Here is a 20,689-nt window from a genome sequence, read left to right as displayed (position 1 = left end):
TGGCATATTACTCATTTATCAAAATATTTGCTGAAATATTTTAATTTCTACTTGTTTGTAGATTCTCTTGGATTTCCTAAGTATAAGCTCTTAGTGCCTATAAATAATAATTGTGTCTTATAAAAAGAAATAGCAATTTAATAATAATAATTTAATAATGAAAAATAGTTTTAAAATATAAATAATAAAATTTTAAAAATTTAAATTTTAAAATAATGTTAAAAAACCTTGACATAATTTCCCACAGAAGAGGTTTAAGAGTAGAACAAAGAATTCCCAAATATTAACATTTTACTGTATTTGCCGTCCCGTGTGTGTATGTACATATAAGAAAAATTTATTTATTTATATGCATATTTTTTTTTTTTTCTGAGCCATTTAAGAGTAAATTGTAAACATGAAATTTCTTTACCCTGACATACTTAAGTGTAAGTTTCTAACTCACTTTTCTGCTCACTTCCTGGAGGAATTAAGAGGAGAAAGACATTTGATGAAGTTTCTGAACATTCTAAACAAATGTCCCTATGGAAAGCTACCCCTTTAATTGTTTGGATTTTCTGTACTGATGTCACTGGATGCATGGCCCTGGAACCAGCAGCATTGACATCTGCTCCCATCTTGTTAGAAATGAAAATGTATGTCCCCTGCCTCCCCGCCCCCACCTTGATTTGGGGAATGGAATCTCTGGGAATAGGACTCAGGAAACCTCTCTAATTAAGCTCTCTTTGATTCTTCTACACTTTGAAGTTTGGAAACTGGTGCTCTCCATAAATTATATTAGATTAAACTATAAAGCATATTGAAACATGCTGTATATATTAATTAATTACAGATGATAAAAATTAGGCATACTTTTTTCTTTAGTTCTGGACTGGTTTCATGTAAGGACTACTCTTCCTGTTAATTGTTAAGATACCCAGAAGGCCGTTCATGTTGACAGTTTTCCTCTTGTCACAGGTTTAGATGACTCGTTCAAGTTCTGGAGGGCTCCATCTCGAATGTCCAGTCAAGATCGAGATCCAAGTTCTCTCTCTACCTCAGAAACAATGGTACTTCCAAAGAACTCATAAGTGCTGCATTTTGAATTTCTGCAAAAATTTGCATTTACATAGTGGAGGGATAAGAATGGATGTGAAGAATGAGGTTATGACCACCATGGCAACTGGGATTTAGTTGAAGTGCTGTCTGTCTAGAACTAGGTTCTACTGGCTCAAATAAGTGTACTAAATATAATTTTATAGATGAATTTTCAACCTGTTTTCTACCTTTTTTTTTTTTTTTTAACAGAAGTTCAAAAGTTTTGAAATATTTATCAGTAGTAGCAGAAGAAAGGGCTTCCTGGGTAGTGCAGTGGTAAAGAACCCGCCTGCCAGTATTATAGATGTAAGAGATGTGGGTTTGATCCTGGGTTGGAAAGATCCCCTGGAGAAGGACAGGGCAACCCACTCCAGTATTCTTGCCTGGAGAATCCCATAGACAGAGGAGCCTGGTGGGCTGTAGTCCATGGGGTTGCACAGAGTCGGACATGACTGACCACACAGTAGCTGAAGAAGAGAACAGACCCCATGTGATTAGCAGTGCTTGATTACCCTGAAATTTTGCTTAAGGACCAGTTTGAAAAATGTTGACCCATTCAGGTGATTCCAGTGTGGTACTGATGACTTTAAACACATTTCTAAATACTTGTATCAGATAGGAGCTTGTCTTAATTATCTGAAATGCTTGAAATTTATGTACATCTGCCTGCCTTTCTTCCTTTTTATTTATAAGTTTCTTTGTTCTAAAAAGTTTGAGACACTATTTTTAAATAATGACATGCTAGGTTTCATTTGTTTTGGAAGCATACAAAGTCATTCTCAGCTGGAAAACATTGCAATGTATTTTTGGAATAATCGCTGTGTAGTAGAACCAATTAGGAAGGCAAAGGTTTGACTCTGCTGCTTCCAGGAGCAAAAATAATATGAGAATTAAATAATTATACAGGAATTAATGAGATTCACCTCCTGCAGTTTCTCAAGAGAGTGGTACTTTTTGCTAAGTTTTAAGTCTCCCTCCCTCCCCTGCCTCCAGACTCAGAAGAGTTTATGTTTAGTGCTAAATTGAACCTTTATTTAGAAAAATGGAATAATTACCCCAATTCTAGTAGGAGTGATGCTGTCTTTTGCAAGCTAGAAATAGTATGTATCTTTGTTTCAGTAAGAGAAATAATGATATGACTCAGTGCTAAGGGGAACCGTAGTAATTGGCTATTTAAATAGTTCATAGAAGGACAATGTTAATTATGTGCTTAAAAATAGTAATTCTTAGGTTTACCCTTTTTGTTTAAAGGGCTATAGGCTAACTTTGAAATCTGTACATACTTCAGTTCTTTGTTTATAGAAGGTATGTAGTAAATAGTAATTGCTCTAAGTAACTTTGAGTTATCTTAGCTGCTTGGTAGATAACTAAGTTGTATTTTTTCTTTACAAGGAGACTTAAAAAAAACCCAAAGCAAATCAAGCGTTTATATTTCTCTATTTTATAATAATATATAAACCTTACAGATTAAGATACTAGTTCTTCTGAGAAACACTTTGTAAATATGTCACTTATTATAATAATTAAAATAGAAGAACCTCTATTAATCCAGGACAGGGAAGCCTGACATGCTGCAGTCCATGGGGTCACAAAGAATCAGACGTGACTGAGCAATTGAACTGAACTATTATTAATGAAAGTCTTTAACTTGTTTATGTGAGGATATCACATAGACTTTGAGAAGTATATACCAATGTTGTTAAGAATTCTTCTGTATAGTCCTATGTAAAACTTACTTCTCAAAAGACTAATAGTACCTGTTAGAATTTTTACTGTCAGCTCTTTCTTTCTTTTTTGGTTTCCAAACAGAAAGTTTTGTTGTTGGTAACTTATTCACCAAATTGCTAACTTTTATTCACAAAAATTAGTCTAATTACTCCAGTTCTACAAATTGTCTTGTTTTCCTTATCATATGAGAGATACTGTATCTTTTTTTTTTCCAGCAGGAGACAAATGTGGAGAGTTTTTATTCATTATGTCAGTGTTACTTTAAACCTAAGCAGTCAGTACCCAGACCAACTAACACTTCCTCAGGTATAAGAAAATGTTGAGGTATCAGTTAAATGGCTGTAAATCTTGCTAATAAGCTTCTCTGGTTATTTAAATCATAGTTTTGTATGTCTTCCAGAATTGAGAAAAGATACAGCTTGTTGATGGGTTTGTCTTTCCAAGGGGAGTGTTGTCTTTTGCTGTGGGCTGCGCCATGCAGTGCAGTGTGGCCGGGCCGTTGTCTGGTGTTGGTGCCACACTAGGTGCCTGCGTGGCCGTATCTGGTGAACATTGGTGGAGGTGACTGCAGCCTGAGTGGTATCTGATGAACATTGGTGTGGGTGACTGCAGCCTGAGTGGTGTTATCTGATGAACATTGGTGTGGGTGACTGCAGCCTGAGTGGTGTTATCTGATGAACATTGGTGTAGGTGACTGCAGCCTGCATGGCGGTATCTGATGAACATTGGCGGAGGTGACTGCAGCTCGTATGCTTTGTGAATTACAGATAGAGTAAGGAGTGTCGTTGTTACCTTGGGGGATATTGCCCTATAAATAAAGCCTTTTTAGAGATGGCTTCCTCAACTCACTGTCCCCTTCCCCAGGGCAGGGGTGGTGGTGGGGGGTGGGGTGTGGGGGTGGTCAGGCATCAGTTGTTTTCCCTCTTGGAATCACATTTCTACTTCTCAGAGATATTCGAACTAGATGGGTGTTTATGCCTTGGACATACCAGTGTGTATCAACAGCTTTAACACTAAAGTTTGGTCTTTTCTGTGATCTTGAGCAGAATTATGTCTGTTTTATCAGTTTTCAAAGTAAAGGACATGTGGGTCATTTCCTTTTCAGCTTTTCTTGGTGAAATATGTGATTCTTTCAAACTTTCTGGAGCACTAATTTAAGGCAAGCTGATTTTATTTTAACATTTATAGAGAAATTTTACTCATGGGTCCTCCTACCCTTTAAAAAACTGAAAATCATTTTTACTATCGCTGTTTTACAAAAGAAGAGATGAATGCATGGAATGAGTAAGTGTCTTGTGCAGGGCTCCAGCATTGCTGACTGGTTGAGCGTTATTTGAATCCAGAAGCTGGCCGTGATGTCATGCCCCTTCACCACAAAGCAAATGTGACTGGTGCCAAAATAGATGCGACAGTGAGGGTGCAGTGAGATTAGGTGAAAAGAAATGATGAAATAGAGAGTGATTTTGTGTGAGAAGTGGCAATTGAGATGGGCTTTAAAGGATCAACACCTTTTTTATATTATGTACACATTTACAAGGAGCTAAAAACGGTACTCAAATATGTCTTAGAATTCAGTGCCCACATATGAGATTTGAAAGTCTAGATGAGACATAAAGCATAATTAGAAAATAACTGAATACCAAGCTGTGTGGTGCTGGAAGCATTAGATATTCAGAAAATGCATAGAGTTGTTTGGAGTGTGGGAGAAAGGCTTAAGTTTGATTACTAGTGTGACCAGATGGGATTAACCAGGAGACCTGAGTCTGGGTTTATGGATTTGAAGAGAGAATCTGTAATAGCTATAAAGATGTAAAGATACTTCAGCAGAGTGAAATGTTATGAAACATTATAATTGATATTAGAGAAATATGAATTGACATTTGTTTGATGGTAGTTAAAAGTTATTTTATAGACCAGGATGACAAATAACACATTCACATATCTATGTGTATTATTAAATATGATCAAATGAATGTCCTTTGGAGATTATTTTCAAGCAAGCAAGATTTGAGGACAGTATAGAGCAAGTCAGCTTAATACATTTTTACCTATTAAAATAGTAATCCTTGGTGACTCAGATGGTAAAGAATATGCCTGCAATGCACAAGACCTGGGTTTGATCCCTGGGTTGGGAAGATGCCCTGGAGGAGGGAATGGCAACCCACTTGAGTGTTCTTGCCTGGGGCATTCCATGGACAGAAGAGCCTGGCTGGTTATAGTCCATGGGGTCGCGGAGAGTCAGACATGATTCAACAACTAATACTTTCATGCTAATATAGCAAATTTTAAAAATGCAGATTGTTTAGTAGAAATACAAATAACCCCAGTCAGTTTTTAAACCACAGTATATTGGTCTAGAAAGAAGTTCTTATGTTTTATCAATCATATGGGGTGGGATAAGTTACAATGCAACCATTAAATATTTTCTAAAATCATATTTTTCAAAATTTGTTTGTCCCTTCTTCGGCTGATACTGAGGAACAGCCCAGTGTTTATTAAGGCCTGATGTTTGTTGCGTTCTTCTAACGAGCCAGGTATTTAGTGGGTCCTCAGAGGCTTTCTTCTCCTGCAGTGAGTGTAATCTTCATTTTCATCAGTAGAGAGGACTGCTTGAGTGTTTGTCAGTTGAAGCGATGTTCAGTGAAAAGATAGAGGATTTCAATTCCTTGTCCTCTTAAATTTTTCCCCGATAGCCGAGGGAGCTTGTGGCTGGAGCCAGGCTTGTTTGGCAGCTCCTGCGTGGTTGTGATGTCAGTCTCAGCATGTGACTGTTGCTTCACAGACTGAAAGTTATCTGGATGTCCATTGACAGGAACATTTCTTTTTTTTTTTTTAAACACATCTTTTATAGCCAGTTATAGGCAGATATAATTTTAAAATGTCTTTAGGTTTTCCCCTCCTCCTATGTGGATCTAATATTATATAAAATAAGACATTTAATACATGCTTATTTATGAATGATTTATCTAGACTGAGATTCATCTAGCCTCCATCTGTAGACGACTTTATCCACTCAGCTTACAGCTTTTGGCTGCAGCTTTCTGTTGCTTAGTTGCTGCTGCTGTAATGTCATACTTAAAGTGGTAGGAGGTGATCGAGGTCAGAAGTTGAAAGAGGGATTTTAAAAACTATTAATTTCATGTGCCATTTTCTTCAAATTCTTGTTTTTTTTTGCTATCAGAAACTGCGAATGAAAATCACCTTGGGTTTTGTTTCATCCTGTCAAATCAAGTCTAAGGTACCCTACTTTAAGGATTAGGACAAATGCGGAATCAATACACAGATACCGTGAGCTGTACAGTGTCTGGGTTTGTGGTAGGTTGATTCCTAAGTTCTGTTGACAACTTATTTGCGTGCATGCATGGACCTGGAGCTGACCCAGGTATGGGAAGTTTATGCTGACTTAGAGAAAAGAAACTGATGGGAGAACACAGTAATTTTTACACAGGAGGTGCTTGACAGTTTGGGCTTTTTCAGCTTTATAATTTTTATAATCTGTAAACCTACATGTGAAATTCTGTTTGTTTTCTACAGAATTTCTATCCTGTTTAGTGTTTCCAAAAAACATGATAGAAATTCTGTAGAAAATTTCTATCTAACACTCTGTAGAGTGTTTTCTGAAGTACAGTGTCAGTATAGTTCTTAATTTTTAAAAACAGTTCATTTGTGGCAGGGGAAGAGATAGAGAAAAATCTTTTAATACTTCTGTTAATTCTTTTATAGGCACTATTTAAATTTGTGTGTGCCATTTGAAACTAAAAAGACTCTTTTATTATGAATTAAGAAGTGCAAAATACCTTAAAGACACAACAATTTATAGTTAAAGTAGTATGCGTCTTGGCCTCTCAACATTTGAGCGTTAAGTGGGAATGGGCTTTGCGTGCATGTTTAGTCACTTCAGTCATGTGTCCAACTCTTTGCAACCCCATATACTATAGCCCACCAGGCTCCTCTGTCCATGGAATTATCCAGGCAAGAGTACTGGAGTGGGTTGCCATGCCTCTTCCGGGAATCTTCTTGACCCAGGGTTGAACCCACGTCTCCTGCATCTCCTGTATTGCAGGCTGATTCTTTACTGCTGCGCCACTGGGGAAGCCTGGGAGTGGGCTTTATCAGGACCTTAAAATCCTCGATGAGTTTCAAATCAAAACTTTGCTCCTTTAAGTTAACTGATTTACATAAACTATAACAGGTCTAAGAAGCAGAAAATGCCATTCCAAAAACTCTTATGACTCTCAAGACATGGAGTGTTTTTCAGTTATACTAACTAGTGTGCTTTTGTGGTAAATCTTTTTGTGTGAGGATATCTTGTGTGTATGTTGCTGGTGTTTCATTTCCCAGTTGGTGATGTTAACCAGTGAGTGCTCCAAGTATAAAGTAATTGTCTTTGCTAATCCCTAGGTGGCAGCTTCGTCGGGCAGTGCTGAATTTCAGTCCCTCGTGCTCTCCATGGTACCTCACCCTGAAGTCACACACGACCAGCTGGTGGCCCAAGGTATCCTTTTAGGAAGGCATTCTACTTTTAGGAAGAAGAGTGAAAAGTTGGTCCAGACAGATATTTTGAAAGTAAATGTCTAGATAAAAGAACCAAATTAAGTTGTAGAACAAGCTGTCCAGATAAGAACAAAATGAAATGTCACAGAACGTAATAGAATAAGTACATCAGAAATTAACAAACAAATACTCTTAACTAGTAAATGGGAGTTTGGCCTTCAAGTAATCTGATTGCCATATGGTTCCTTATTAGATAATAATGGATATTTGGTATTTGAATCAAGGAACTTATAGATGTTAATTAGCTTCATTTTTTTCCATTCTTTTGGGAACACACCTCAGTTTGCCACTTGAAAAGTGAATCCACTTGAAAGTGATGAGAAGTGGGGTCATAAGGATTTTTCAAAGCCTATGCTTTCGTTTTAAAGCACACAAAATATTTCGAGTCCTTATTTTATAAGAAGGTTGTGATGAGTAGCCTAGGATTTATTTTTATTAATGACAATGTGTAAATTTTATTCTTTGTTTTAGGGACTGTTGCCAGCTCTGTTTGCTTCACACTTTATATATTTGATAGATTACAGCCAGCTTTTGTTTCTTCTAAGGCAGTAGATAGGCCTTTATTCAGTAGCTTTAAATCCCTAATCTGTAATGAATATACTACCTAAAAAGAAGGTAATTTTTAACACAGAAATATGAGCATCTGCAGGGAAAATGCTGTCTAAAACTTCAGAAATATTTGTCTAAGTAAGACTTTACTCTGAATTTTCACTACAGTGTTTGTTCCAGAACTTCCTGAACAGTGTCCCAGTTTGGTTTTTAGTAATTCATGTTAACATATAAAAATGTTTAATTTTAGAAAGTACTCATTTGATCCTCTAAAGAACAAAAGAAGCAAACTCAGGTTGTTTTAGGTAGGTTAGAACGCAGAGCATGAAATGAAATTTGATCACGAACATTTATTTCTAAGAGTATGTTGAGTTACTGTTTTTTAAACAGCTTTATTGAGATAATAATTCACACTCATACAGTTCACTCTTTGTAAGTGTACAGCTCCTTGGTTTTTAATGTATTCACGCAGTTGTGCAAACATCACCACAGTCAATTGTAGAACACTTGTATCACCCAGAACAAACCTTGCTCCCGCTAGCAGTCACTCCTGATTTCCCCTGCTCTCCCCCGCCTGCCGCAATCACTAGTCTGCTTTCCCTCTTTATAGATTTGCCAGTTTGGGATGTTTCATATAAATGGAATCTTATTTATGGGTCAGGGTGAGGGTATCTCGGGAATTTTTTTTGTACTTTCGTGTAAGTTTGGTTTATTCAAAATAGAATGTTTCCTTCAAATAGAAATAAGAAATAAAGGTCATGAGGAAATCTTGAGGCGGATTAAACTGTCTCGTTAACAGTCCCTTGCCGAGTCTTCTAGGAAAGTTCCATACTCTTGTATCTTCAGTTCTAAAATCCAGAATTTCTGAAAGTGAAAAATTTTCTTAGAACTCAGGTGGCAGTAAGCCTTAGCTGTGCCTGAATGCATTTGGCTACAAAATCTGACCAATTCTAGTTGGAAGTTGTACTTGCTTATATGTTTGTCCTACTTGTTTTGATTATGTATCTGCTGCACTGCAGAAAGATTTCTTTCTTTCAACGCCTCTTGTGGGGCATTGCCCAAGATTCCACTGGGGGTGTTAATTAGTGTAGAGTGGTGGTGGTTGTTGTTTAGTTGTTATGTTGCATCTGACTCTTTTGAGACCCCTTGAACTATATAGCCCAGCAGGCTCCTCTGCCTATGGAACTTCCCAGGCAAGAGTACTGGAGTGGGTTGCCATTTTCTTCTCCAAGGGATATTCCTGACCCAGAGATTGAACCCGTGTCTCCTGCATGGGCAGGTGGATTCTTTACCACTGAGCACGAGGATACATGCACCTTATTACTTTTCTAAAATCGAACAATATTTTGAGTGCGGAAACACTTCTGGCCCTTAGTTTAAAAAAAAAGAAGAATTGTGGTGCATCTATTTGTTACCCAGTGTCTGAGTGCATGAGACATAAAACCATGCCCTGCCCTTCTCGTCTTGGCCAGTACATTGGCACCCAAGGTATCCCTCAGATACATGCATGTACATGCACACACACACTCTGGAGGAGCTGGATGTCTGACACGTTGGCCTCACGGTTGAGGTGTGCAGAGCAGTTAGGGGAATTCCCCAGCTGTCTCTCTTTAGCACTTTTAGGAACTTTCATCTGATTATCAGAACTTGTGAATTTTGTATGTAACCACAAGCTAACAAAATGGTGATAATTTTCACACCTATCTCAATAATAGGTCAGCGTGAAGCTGCGTCTCCACGGCTTCCTCCTGATTCACCCCTCTCTGCTCCTCTGCCCAGGCAGTGTGTGTTTGTCACCCCGCCCCTCCTCTCCGCGGTGTGCAGCCTCCTGGACAGCCTCTTGGTGGCCACTCCAGGCGACACTGCGGGCGCTTTCCGACGAACCCGTCTCGTTGAGCTTCTCTGTAGGTAAGAGATAAACACTCCCTGGGAAGCAGGGAGACTGAGGTTTTCGCTTTTGCCAGATTTGTCTGGAGAGTTTTTATTTTCATCTGTTAAAGCCTTTGCATTGCTTTGTTTCACTAACTGTTAAACTTCCCTTATCCCATCCTGATATTTTAAAACTCAGAAGTTTGTCCTCTGCCCCACTAAAGGAATATGATACAAGTCTCCTTGATTGTTCAGAATGCAAGTGAAGGAGTTATGGGGTTCATCTCCCTAGTGGTCATATCAGAATAACATCATTGGGTTGAAAAGTCATTTTTAAAATCCATTTGAAATTGTTTAGTTATGGTTGAACATATAGGCTGAAAGTTTTAATAGAAAGTAGTCTGATAAAATTTAAGGAAATCATGATTTGGTTCTTTGATGTATCTAATATTAATTGACATCTGACCGGACTTTTTCTGATTTTGTGATTGGCTGTATGGTATAGTTAAAAGGCCAAGGAAATTGGATTCAGTCCAACTTAGGTCCTGATTATGATTCATTCTCTCACTAGTGTTGTGGCCTTGGGAAAGGCACTTTAATCTCTGATGCATCATTAATAACACTAGTTAATGGGATGACTGTGTTAGGATTAAAAAGAGGTGTTGTCTACGATACTCTCTTACCTTGAGTAAAGTGTTCCTTCCCTCCTGACATCCTGCTTATTCCAGCCACGTATACCCACCTCCTGTTCCCCACATGCTCATTTGCATTTCTCTCTGTTTCTGCCCTTTGAACATCCACTCTGAATTGTCTTCCTTCTCTTTGCCAAAGCACAGCGCTTTCTCTTTCTTTTTGGGATGAGAGCAGTCTCAAGAGAAAGAAGTCTGCGGTGCTTCACTTACTCAGTGGTGTCCGTTTCTTTACTCTACCCTTTATAGTAGGCAGCAAGATGAGACTTTGGTCTGTTTACATTTCTTGTCCTACTAGAGTTGGAAAACGAAACTGCTAGGTGATTGTGTTTCCTTCTTTAATGTTTCCTATCTCAAAAATGGTCAAAATGGAGTGTTAGGAATATTTTTGCTTCTGCAGAGTCTGTTAAGAGTCTGTCGTGATGTTGAGGGCACAGAGGTATTAAAGAATCTTATAGGACAGGCTTATATTTCCATCCTTGTTACTTCTGACTTAAATTTTTTTGCTGTTTTTTTTTTTTTTTTCTTTTTTTTGGTTTTACTTTCTAAATCAGAACTTACTTCCTCGAAAGTGTTTTTCCTATTTTAAATAGGGACATAAGCACCAAGCTCTTTGTCTTGTTTGTCTTTTCCTTCTGAAAGGACTTTATTATATTCTGCTTATAATAGGTTTCATTATATATTTTCCTTAGAATTCTTGGTTTCTGACATTTAGTTGATGATATCTTTTCCCATGTTCTGAAATATTTTAGGGAAACTTTTTATAAACATTTATTTCCTTCATTTCATAAAAATCCCTTTTCTTGAGTTCTGTTCATGGTCATATCCAAACTGTAAATTCTGATTTGTTTGTCTTCAGTAACAAGCATCCCGATGGTCTGAAGGGTGCTTTTTTCTTCCTTCACAGCATCGCAGATGCCACCGTCCTAGAGACAAGCATCCACGAGCTCCGGGCCTTGCTGCCCACGTCTGTTCCTGCTGAACACACTCAGGCTCAGGTGAGCACCCACGTCTCTCTCTCACCTCGTCTGTGTGCGTTTCTGTAGCCTTCAGTGCCAAAAGCAGAAGTTCTGGAGGACATACCACAGGAGAGGAGTGAAAGTCTCTTAGGGTATACATGGTATGATGAGGTTGTTTGAAATGGGTTACTTAATATTTCAACCGGAGACATCTCTGAATGGTAGTAAAGAGCAGTGAAAGGTTTAAAGTCCTAGATTCTATGCCTGGTTCCATCATTAACCAGCTGGATGTATTTCATCAAGGATCTGGGTACTTTGAGCACTGTATTAGACAAAGGGGAATGTTCATTGTATAGCCCACCTTCCCCCTCTGTGATTTTAGGATATCTCTGTTATTTCTACCTAAATTAAAGTTGTAGAAATACTTAGTGAGTAAATTCTGTGTATTTTTAAAGCTCAGTTTAATAAGGAGAAATTTATGTTTGTTCCTTCACAGATACTTAGTGAAGTTGTTGCTAATAGAAATAGTATCTTAAGATCAGATTTTTAAAAAGGGCCACAAGATTTATTTGGGGTGAGAGATAATAAAGGTGGGCCAGACCAGTATCTCTTGCTCTGTGATGTCTTCTTCGAGCTTTCTGCGTAAGGCAGACCACGTTCTACAAGGCTGGGTACCACTGTACATCATCTTCCAAACACTGGCCCAGTGCAGCATTTCCACTTGTGAGTGTGCTTGTTTGCGTATTGGCCATTGCCTCCATTTTTCTTCCTGTCCATCCAGCATATCTTTATTGGGGACCTACTGAGTAGCAGGATCTTCCCTGAATGAATAAAACAGAGAACCTTCCCCTCAAGTTGGGAGTATAGACAGTGATCAAATACATATATGCCTGATGATGTCTTAGATAGACATCTAAGAAGAAAAACTAAAGGAGGAACAGGAAGTAGTGTCAGAGCTGGCAGGGCGCAGGGTGCCGGGGTCCAGCCCCGGCTGATCCAGGGTATTTGAAGGAGAGATGGCGTAGGCGAGGGTCAGGAAACAACTGCTTAATTAAACGTTAATTAAGGATATAAAGAGTAATAGAATGAGGATAGCTCAGTAGGAAAATTCAGTGGAGAAAAGAGGCTGAGTAGCTTGGTTTACGCCAGAGACCAATAAAACTTCAAGACAAGAAGTTTGCACCACTTACGTAGGCTGCAGGCGTCCTTCCATTCTCCTGAAGGAGAGGAGACACTGAGGCCTCCCCAGTCGGATCTTAGAAGCCCAGGCATAATTAGCAAGCATGGCGGGTTCCGCGCTCCAGATGGAGACTCAGCCAGAATTTGAAAGAGAGAGCGACATGGGGAGACCGAGTTTCGGTGAACAAGGCCCGCACTTTATTTTCCAAAGTAGTTTTTATACCTAAAGTTGTGCATAGAGGATAATGGGGGAAGGGGTGGAGTCATGCAAGGACAGCAGTTCCTGGTTCTAATCGAAGCCAGGCTTTCAAACTTATCATATGCAAAAGTTCAGGTGAATTACATCATCTTCTGGCCAGGAGGCCTGTTAACATTTTAAGAAACTTATTTTTCTCTAAAGGTGATTATTCCAAAGTCAGGCACCACCCTCCAAAAAAGCATTGGACAAAGCTGCATTTTATATTTCTATACACCCATTATATCAATCAATACACTGCCAAGGACACAGTAGGTAAGGAGTATGGAGACTTAGCAGCAAACATTGGCCCAACAAGTGAAAAACCCTTCACCAATACAATTTCTAATCAATCTTTTAACTACTCAAATGAATCTGTATTTAGGCAGTTTAGAACATCTCCTGCCTCTCACAGTTGGGAGGCTCTGAACAATCACATGTGGCCGGAAAAACCCTATTCAGGCAGGCTAGAGGATTTCCAAAGGAGTTTGTAGGTTGAAACACTGTCACACCCAGGAATTATTAACTGGAGCTGTAAGCTAACTCTTTTTTCAGAGAGAGGTAGTGGGGGACAGCCCCCGTAAAGTCAGAGGTGTAGGTGAAAGCACAAAGCAGAAAGTAGGCAGACTCAGGTTTGGGGGGTAGATGCTCGAGAATTTCCAGGGGGACTCCTGAGGCTCGATCCCGCCTTTGCGTATGCCGAGCCTCCTTCCTCATGACCTTTGTCATGGACGGAGTTCCTCACGCTGGCTCCCGGCAGTGATAGAATTCCAGTTGAGCTATTCCAGATCCTGAAAGATGATGCTGTGGAAAGTGCTGCACTCAATATGCAATATGCACTCAATATGCAATATTCCGGCTCCCGGCAGCAGGGCTTTTCTGTGTCGAGTGCTCAGGGAGAGGCTTTCAGACAGTGATGTGTGGCCTGAAGTGAGTGAGGAAGCCAGTCCATGGGGCCTTGCGGGGCCCCTGAGAGTTGCCCTATTCAGAAAACAGCACGGAGTGGCTGGAGCAGAGTCTGCGAGGCGGAGATGAGGCCAGAGCATCCAGAGCTCCGTGAAGGTGGAAGTGCCATTAGGGCCTGTTTTATAAAGGAAACGACGAGCCCAGAGACGGAGAGCTCGCCCAGGATGGCTCCCACAGTGAGAGGCAGGGCCAGGATTCCAGCCCGTGCAGGCTGCTTCTGGAATTACAGTCTTACTCTTGCACTATGTGGCCTGTGTAGACTGACTGCTTCTTGCCTTTTTGTCCTTAATAAGATGGTTCATTCATTCCAGAAGACTCTGGAGCGTGCACCCCACTATGTTGTGCTATAGGCACTAGTGATGCCTCTGTGAACAGAGCCGGCGTGCCCCTGCCCACAGAGCCTGGACCCTCGGAACCGAGACAGTAAACAGTGAATAGCAGTTACAGGTTTTATCAGGTGGTGGTGGATATAAAGAATCAGTGAGGGTGGGAGAGACCTCAGAAAAAGCCTCATCGAGGTGAGATGTGAGCAGAGCTGAGGAGACAGGCTGTGGTGGCGAGGCAGAGCATGCGGCGGAGCTCTGTGGGGGACAGAAACATGAGCTGCTGAAGCTGGGGGTCTCTTGGTTTGGCTTTTTTTTTTAAAGAGTTTCAAACATAAGAAAAAAGTTACTTTATGAACTATCCTACAGGTAGCTGACTGCATCTTCGATATTGTAGTTCACAGGAGAATCTGACAGCTCAGGTGTTCTCGCTCAGGCTTCCTGCAGGCTCTCCCGTCCCATGGATTGTCTGTTCACGGTCGCACTGCACACGCAGAGGGCAGACTCACTGTAACTGCAGTGGTGTGGCCTAGCAAGGGGTCAGGAAGTACTTCACAGCGATAAGGAAATTAAATTTCACAAACTGCTTGCATTTCACCCGACAGGAAAAACGTAGAGCCACCTGTACTTTTATGTAAAATGTGTCCACAGATTAGATAAAGGGAGTACCTTTCATCCAGAGAAGTAGGACAGAAGAACTCTTTGGAAGTAGTCTGACGCCATTCACCATAGAGGCACTTTATGTTGTTGTTCAGTCGCTAAGTTGTATCTGCATCTATTGCAATGCTGTGGACTATCGCCCGCCAGGCTCCTCTGTCCATGGGATTTTCCAGGCAAGAATACTGGAGTGGGTTGCCATTTGCTCCTCCAGGGGATCTTCCTGACTCAGGGAGCAAACATGTGTCTCCTGCATTGGTAGGTGGATTCTTTACTACTGAGTTATGAGGGAAGCCCTGTAGGTACTTATGCCTCAACAAATGTCTGGCAGTCCCTGACTCTTACAGTAACCTGGGAGGAAAAACTGTGAGTGTGTGTGTGTGCACACATGTACAAAAAGAGAGGCATCAGAATGTATCTGTGAAGTTCATTTCTATGCATTGTTGCATTGCCTGGGCATGGTGGAGAGAGAAGTCATCACAGTTTGTTCTTTCTTATTACATATCCAGAGAATTGTTTTTTCCCCCAATATTTTTGCCCATTAATACTTCTTATAGTATTAGTATCAAGCAACATTCCAAAGGTGGTTTATTGGTAATTTTAGGGAGGATTTAATTGTTCTTTTAAAACTAAGAATAGTATTTTTATGCTGAAGGATAGTTGAGGGCAAAATCAGACATGTTTTCATTTTATTTGTAATGATCACTAGGCTGTTAGGCTGACTTCTCCTACCCCTCAATTGTACATCTTGAAGAATGTGTTATAATGTTTCTTTACAGAATTGTAGAGCTTTGGATTGCTTTTTTTGCTTCTTCCAGAATTTTGACTCCACAGTTTAGCTATTTGAAAACCATAAAGACTTTCTAAATTCTCTAAATAGAATTCAGAATTTGGCTTTGAAAACAATGTTTTGTTTGGTATAATTATAGTTGACACTGTTAATGTGACCGTTAGTGACATGCTTATGAGAAAAATAATGCTTTGTCTGCTGTGCGTTCATTTTAGGTCTTTCAAAATTATGATGAATATTTTATGACTTTTTATTAACTTGTATTATAAAGAAGAAGTGCCACTTCATCACTGAGATGGGCTTTTCGCATGATGCGCTCTGTTTTTACTGTATCTCCTCTTTCGGGCAGGTGTCCTTTCTCCTGGAATACTTGTCCTCCTTATCCCGGCTCCTGCAGTCATGTTTATTGGTGGATCCCGACCTTGTGATTCAGGATGAGCTTCTGAAACCTCTTATCCCAAACATCATCCGAGTTCTCACCCTATGCACCAAAGATATATTAGGTGAGCTTTATTTATTTTTAAATTAATTATTTTAATTGGAGGCTAATTACTTTACAATATTGTAGTGGTTTTTGCCATACATTGACATGAATCAACCATGGGTGTACATGTGTTCCCCATCCTGAACCCCCCTCCCACCTCCCTCCACAGTGAGCTTTATTTTTAATTTTTTTTTTTTTTGGGGGGTTTAGAAGGAAAGTAAATAATACTGAGGAAAAAGTCTTAACTTTGCACCAAGTATTCAGATCAAGGTCACATTTTGGGTTGGTCTTTGCTAGTGTTTTTGGAAGACTTTTCATAAAGTGTCTTACAGGTTGGATATTTTAAGTGGCTCCAGGAGACCATTTGAGGAAGTACGCAGTATAGTGAAGGGCCGTTCCCCTGTGCTGTCATTTTAAATGAGGGTAAAGTTCTTTATGTAATGTTAGAAAGTACAGTGAGTGTCAGGTGTTAATTATTCTTATAAACTATGGCTAAATAACAAGTATAAGCAAGTCCAGAATATAATATCAGAAATTACCAAAGGTCTGCTATTCTTAAAAAATATGCTCTAATGAAATGCTGAATATAGAGCTTAGTAATGGGGAAAACTAAAGCAATGTCACTTCTTTATCAAAATTAAAATATGATAGTTGTCTGAAAGAGTTTATAATGAAGTAATCATTCATTTGGTAATTCTCTTTGTCCATTAGCTCATTCTTGTTTAGTCCTTTGCATTTATCGTTTTGCAGGTTTGGGGTCTGATAGGTGAAGTGGTTTACAATGCCCAGCAAAGGCAGTGTGCAGAGTCTCATCAGCACTGCGTCACCCAGTGCTGGGGGAGCAGTGGTTACTTACATGCAAGTTTGACAAGTGGCAGTGATGTCCAATGAGCTAGCGAGGGTACACCATGCGTTCTCTATAGAGAATAGGGTGTGACCAACCCCAGGGAGCGAGAGGTGATTTTTACGTTAAGTGTAATGAAGTGTCTTGGTGAGGTTTATTTTTCAAAAGGCTCTTTTTCTTCTTTGTGTTAATAAGTCGAAACATTTTGATTGATGTTTTTTACAGATGTAGAGTTAACGTCAGCTTTTTATCAGACGTGGACTCATCTGTTCAACTTTCTGGCCACACTGTTGAGGCGAGCTGGCCCTGCCTCTTTCCCATCTGTTACCATGGGTCTGGCCCGGTCCTGGGCAGCGGTGATCGGTAAGGAGATGGTCTTGCTGGGCTCAGGGTGTTTTTGCTTATAAAATTAAGATAATCCCTTATTTACACACACTCACACATTCTTATAAACAGGAACCTATGTGAAAAGAACAAAATGAAAATGAAATCAATTTCTTGATCAATAGGTTGTCTTGGTACTATTTAATTTACCTTTAAACACTGCAGTTATTGTTGTGCTAATAAACTTCATTAGGATTAAAAAACATATAAACTTTGTTACTCAAATAAATTTGACTGACTTCTTTAATTTTGAAGATGTTTCCAGTCATTTACACATGAAACTGTCTTTCAGATACATTCTGCAGGTGTGCGCGTTTGTCTACCACAAGCCCCGCTCTGTACACTGCCAGCCTGCAGTTCCTTTCTGTTCTCTTGACCGAAGAAGCAAAAAGGCGTCTCCAGGATGAGGAGAAAAGCTTATGCCACAGTCCAACAGTGGCTTCACTTCTTGACAAAACCCAGGATAGTCAGAACTCTCTAGAGCGACTTACTGAAGTCATTCTTCAGGTTAGTGGTTTCTTGATTTTTTAAAATTTGGTTTAGTTTTGAAATTGACTTTCAGTCTTGGTCTTGTAAGAATTTTATTCAGTCATTCGAATTAAAAAATAATGCTTATTACGACCATTTAAATAATAGAAGAAAGGAATTTGATAATCATTCTCCAATTCTTCTGTTTTCTAAGAGGCCTTTTAAATAAATTACATGTATGTGTGTGTGTGTGTGTGTGTGTATATATATGTATATATTCCTCTGTGAATTTGATTAAGTGCTTAAACTTGCTGTATGTTAATATTCAACCTAGCTTTTTTCTTTAGAGGTGAGTCTTTGAGAATGCTTTTCGGTCTTCTCTGTATTATAAATTTCTTATTCAGTCTCATCCACACAGAACATTCTCAAATCTTAATGATTTATCAAATTGTAGTGAATTTCATGAGGTAGTTGAAAACTAACGATAGCTCTTAAGTAGAATGCATCTTTTCATTCACAAGTGTTTGCTCCAGCCTAAGTTTTTCTCGAAGGCAGTTTGATTTGCATTCTTTCAGTGCTATGAAGGAAAAACCTCCAAAGATGTCCTGAAGAGGGTCGCTGCGAACGCACTGATGTCGCTTCTGGCCGTCAGCAGAAGAGCACAGAGACACGCGCTGAAGGGTGAGCCACCTGACGCCTCAGCTGTTTTTAATGTGTATATTTTACTGCCTGTTTATTTTAGGTGTAAAGAACTTAAAATCTTAGTGTCACTAAAAAGAGTAATTTTCTTCCCCCTATACAGAAAGATAGTAAACATGCTTTGCTTTTTAAAAAAATTTCTGTTGCATTCCATAGTTTTATTTGCAAAGCAGAAATAGGGACACCGATGTAGAGAACAAACGTGTGGATACCAAGGGAGGGCGGAGGGTGGGAAGAACTGGGAGACGGGACTGACACACGTATACTACCGTGTACAGACAGACAGCTAGGGAGGACCAGCTGCATGGCACAGGGAGTGCCCCTCAGCCCTCTGTGGTGGCCTAAATGGGGAGGAAGTCCAGACACGCATTTCTTTTAAAATAAGATCACACATGTGGACTACTGTTTGTGTAATGAGTCTTTCTCTAGAGAATCTATTAAATCTTAGAGAAGTTTTATAACGTAACATATCACTCAGTTTCATGATAATCACATGTTAACCACAAGCACATATTGCACACATAAAGAAAACATTTAGTTTCGATAGGAATAACAACCGTATTAGATGAGCCTATATTTTCATATCAATTTCCCTCTGAAGTGTTGTAATTTCTCATCCAGATTCAGGGAACACAGGTGTTTGACATGAAAGAGAAGATCAAGTCCACTAATTTCAGTTGTAACTTTGCTACTGAAATGCCACATGCCTCCAACATAGATGAGATGTGCAAAGAGTAGTAATAAGTTAAAAACAAGTGGGTTTTAGCATTGTAGTTCTCTTGTGTTTTTATCTTCTTGTTAATTAATGTCTCACTGAAAATGTGAAAATAGAATTGGTCAGAAACAGAAAATATCACTTTTTTGAGAAATTTGATTGTTGTATATAGTTTTAACTTATTTGGAAATAAAGTATCTTTCTGACTGTTTTGGACGTTGTCTTTCAGCCCATCTTGTAGACAGCTGCGTGGAGCAGATGAAGCACATTCATGCACAGCTGAACCTGGGTTCTCTGAAGCCGGGGAGGGCAGCGCTGAAGAAAAAGGTCACTGAGTTCTCAGACTCTGGGAGGCAGGGGTGACCATTTCTCGAGTCCTTGTGCTCATAAATGACACCCGTGTTTGGTTGAAGTGAGTGTTTTAGAGGAAAGGTACAGCCACATAAATTAATGGGATTTCTGCATTAGCAGGTTTATGTTGGGATTTATTTGTGTGTGTGTGTGTGTGACCTTATTTCTCACTTGAAGATCTTTAAGTGAGATTTATATAATATGTTGTTGTTTTAAGCCTTTTGGGATGTGTAAGATACATTTTTATTCTACAGAAAGAATATCTTTCATAGGTTCACTAGAAATAGAATAACTTACTAAGTGTTTTCTATATGGCAGGCACTGTTCTGAACACTTCATGTTTATTATCCACTTTTCACTCATGACAATAATCATAGAACCAGTAATGGGTAAAGCCAATGTTTGCCCTGTGTCTGTGCAGTTGCAGAACTGGTATTCCTAGTATCAGTTCATTTCCTTTGGTGACTCTCAGTGTCTCTTTTTAGCACTGAGTCTGCTGGACTCATGACAAGCTGCATGTTCACTGTCAACTTGATGTAACATAGGTTTTTAAGAAAACTGTATTTTATATTGCAATAACTTTGGTTTATAACGTTATATCAGTTTCATCTGTACTACATGATATCTGTTTCTGTGTATACTATACCTACTCATCACCAAAAATTTAGTTTCCATCCATCACCAAACAGCTGACTCCCTCTACCACTTTTGCCCTCCCCCTCAACCCTTCTTTCCTGGTCACCACTCCTCTGGTCTCTGTGTCTATGTGGTTTTTTGTTTTTTGGGTCTAGTTTGGTTTGTTCATTTATTTTTGTTTTTTGTTTTTTTAAATATTCCACATATGAGTATAATCATGTAGCACTTGTCTTTCTCTGTCTGACTTATTTAACTTAGCATAATACCCTCAAAATTCATCCCTGTTGTTGCAGATTGCAAGATTTTTTTTTTGTGGCTGACTAATATTCCATTGTATACATACACCACATTTTTTTAATCCATCATCTGTCAATAGTCCTTTAGATTATTTCCATATCTCAACTATTGCAAATAACAGTTTTTATATAATAGCAGTGGTTAATAATAATAATTATGGTTAAAAAGATCTGCCACAAAAGCTTATTGAGGAAATGAAGATGTGTGTGTATTTATAAACATATCTACATATCTAA

At 39.2% G+C, this 20,689-nt stretch overlaps 1 protein-coding gene across 6 annotated transcripts in view; it reads left to right on the top strand.

Moving 5' to 3' along the window:
- RTTN (rotatin) overlaps window positions 1-20,689 on the top strand; it is a 115,396-nt gene that overhangs the window by 76,659 nt on the left and 18,048 nt on the right. For 5 of the 6 annotated variants that reach the window (XM_006061281.4, XM_025273681.3, XM_025273680.3 and 2 more), the window contains 9 exons: window positions 958-1,049; window positions 7,207-7,300; window positions 9,624-9,816; window positions 11,374-11,464; window positions 15,925-16,078; window positions 17,129-17,266; window positions 17,580-17,794; window positions 18,331-18,436; window positions 19,399-19,496. In XM_006061281.4, the coding sequence (XP_006061343.3) occupies window positions 958-1,049; window positions 7,207-7,300; window positions 9,624-9,816; window positions 11,374-11,464; window positions 15,925-16,078; window positions 17,129-17,266; window positions 17,580-17,794; window positions 18,331-18,436; window positions 19,399-19,496 (1,181 nt within the window). Of the gene's footprint in view, window positions 1-957; window positions 1,050-7,206; window positions 7,301-9,623; window positions 9,817-11,373; window positions 11,465-15,924; window positions 16,079-17,128; window positions 17,267-17,579; window positions 17,795-18,330; window positions 18,437-19,398; window positions 19,582-20,689 lie in introns of all 6 variants that reach the window. The other variant, XM_025273686.3, reaches the window with a different exon arrangement.

This window comes from Bubalus bubalis, chromosome 22 (genome assembly GCF_019923935.1).
Source record: "Bubalus bubalis isolate 160015118507 breed Murrah chromosome 22, NDDB_SH_1, whole genome shotgun sequence".
Classification (NCBI taxonomy): domain Eukaryota; kingdom Metazoa; phylum Chordata; class Mammalia; order Artiodactyla; family Bovidae; genus Bubalus; species Bubalus bubalis.
This window is presented reverse-complemented; position numbering and strand designations above follow the sequence as displayed.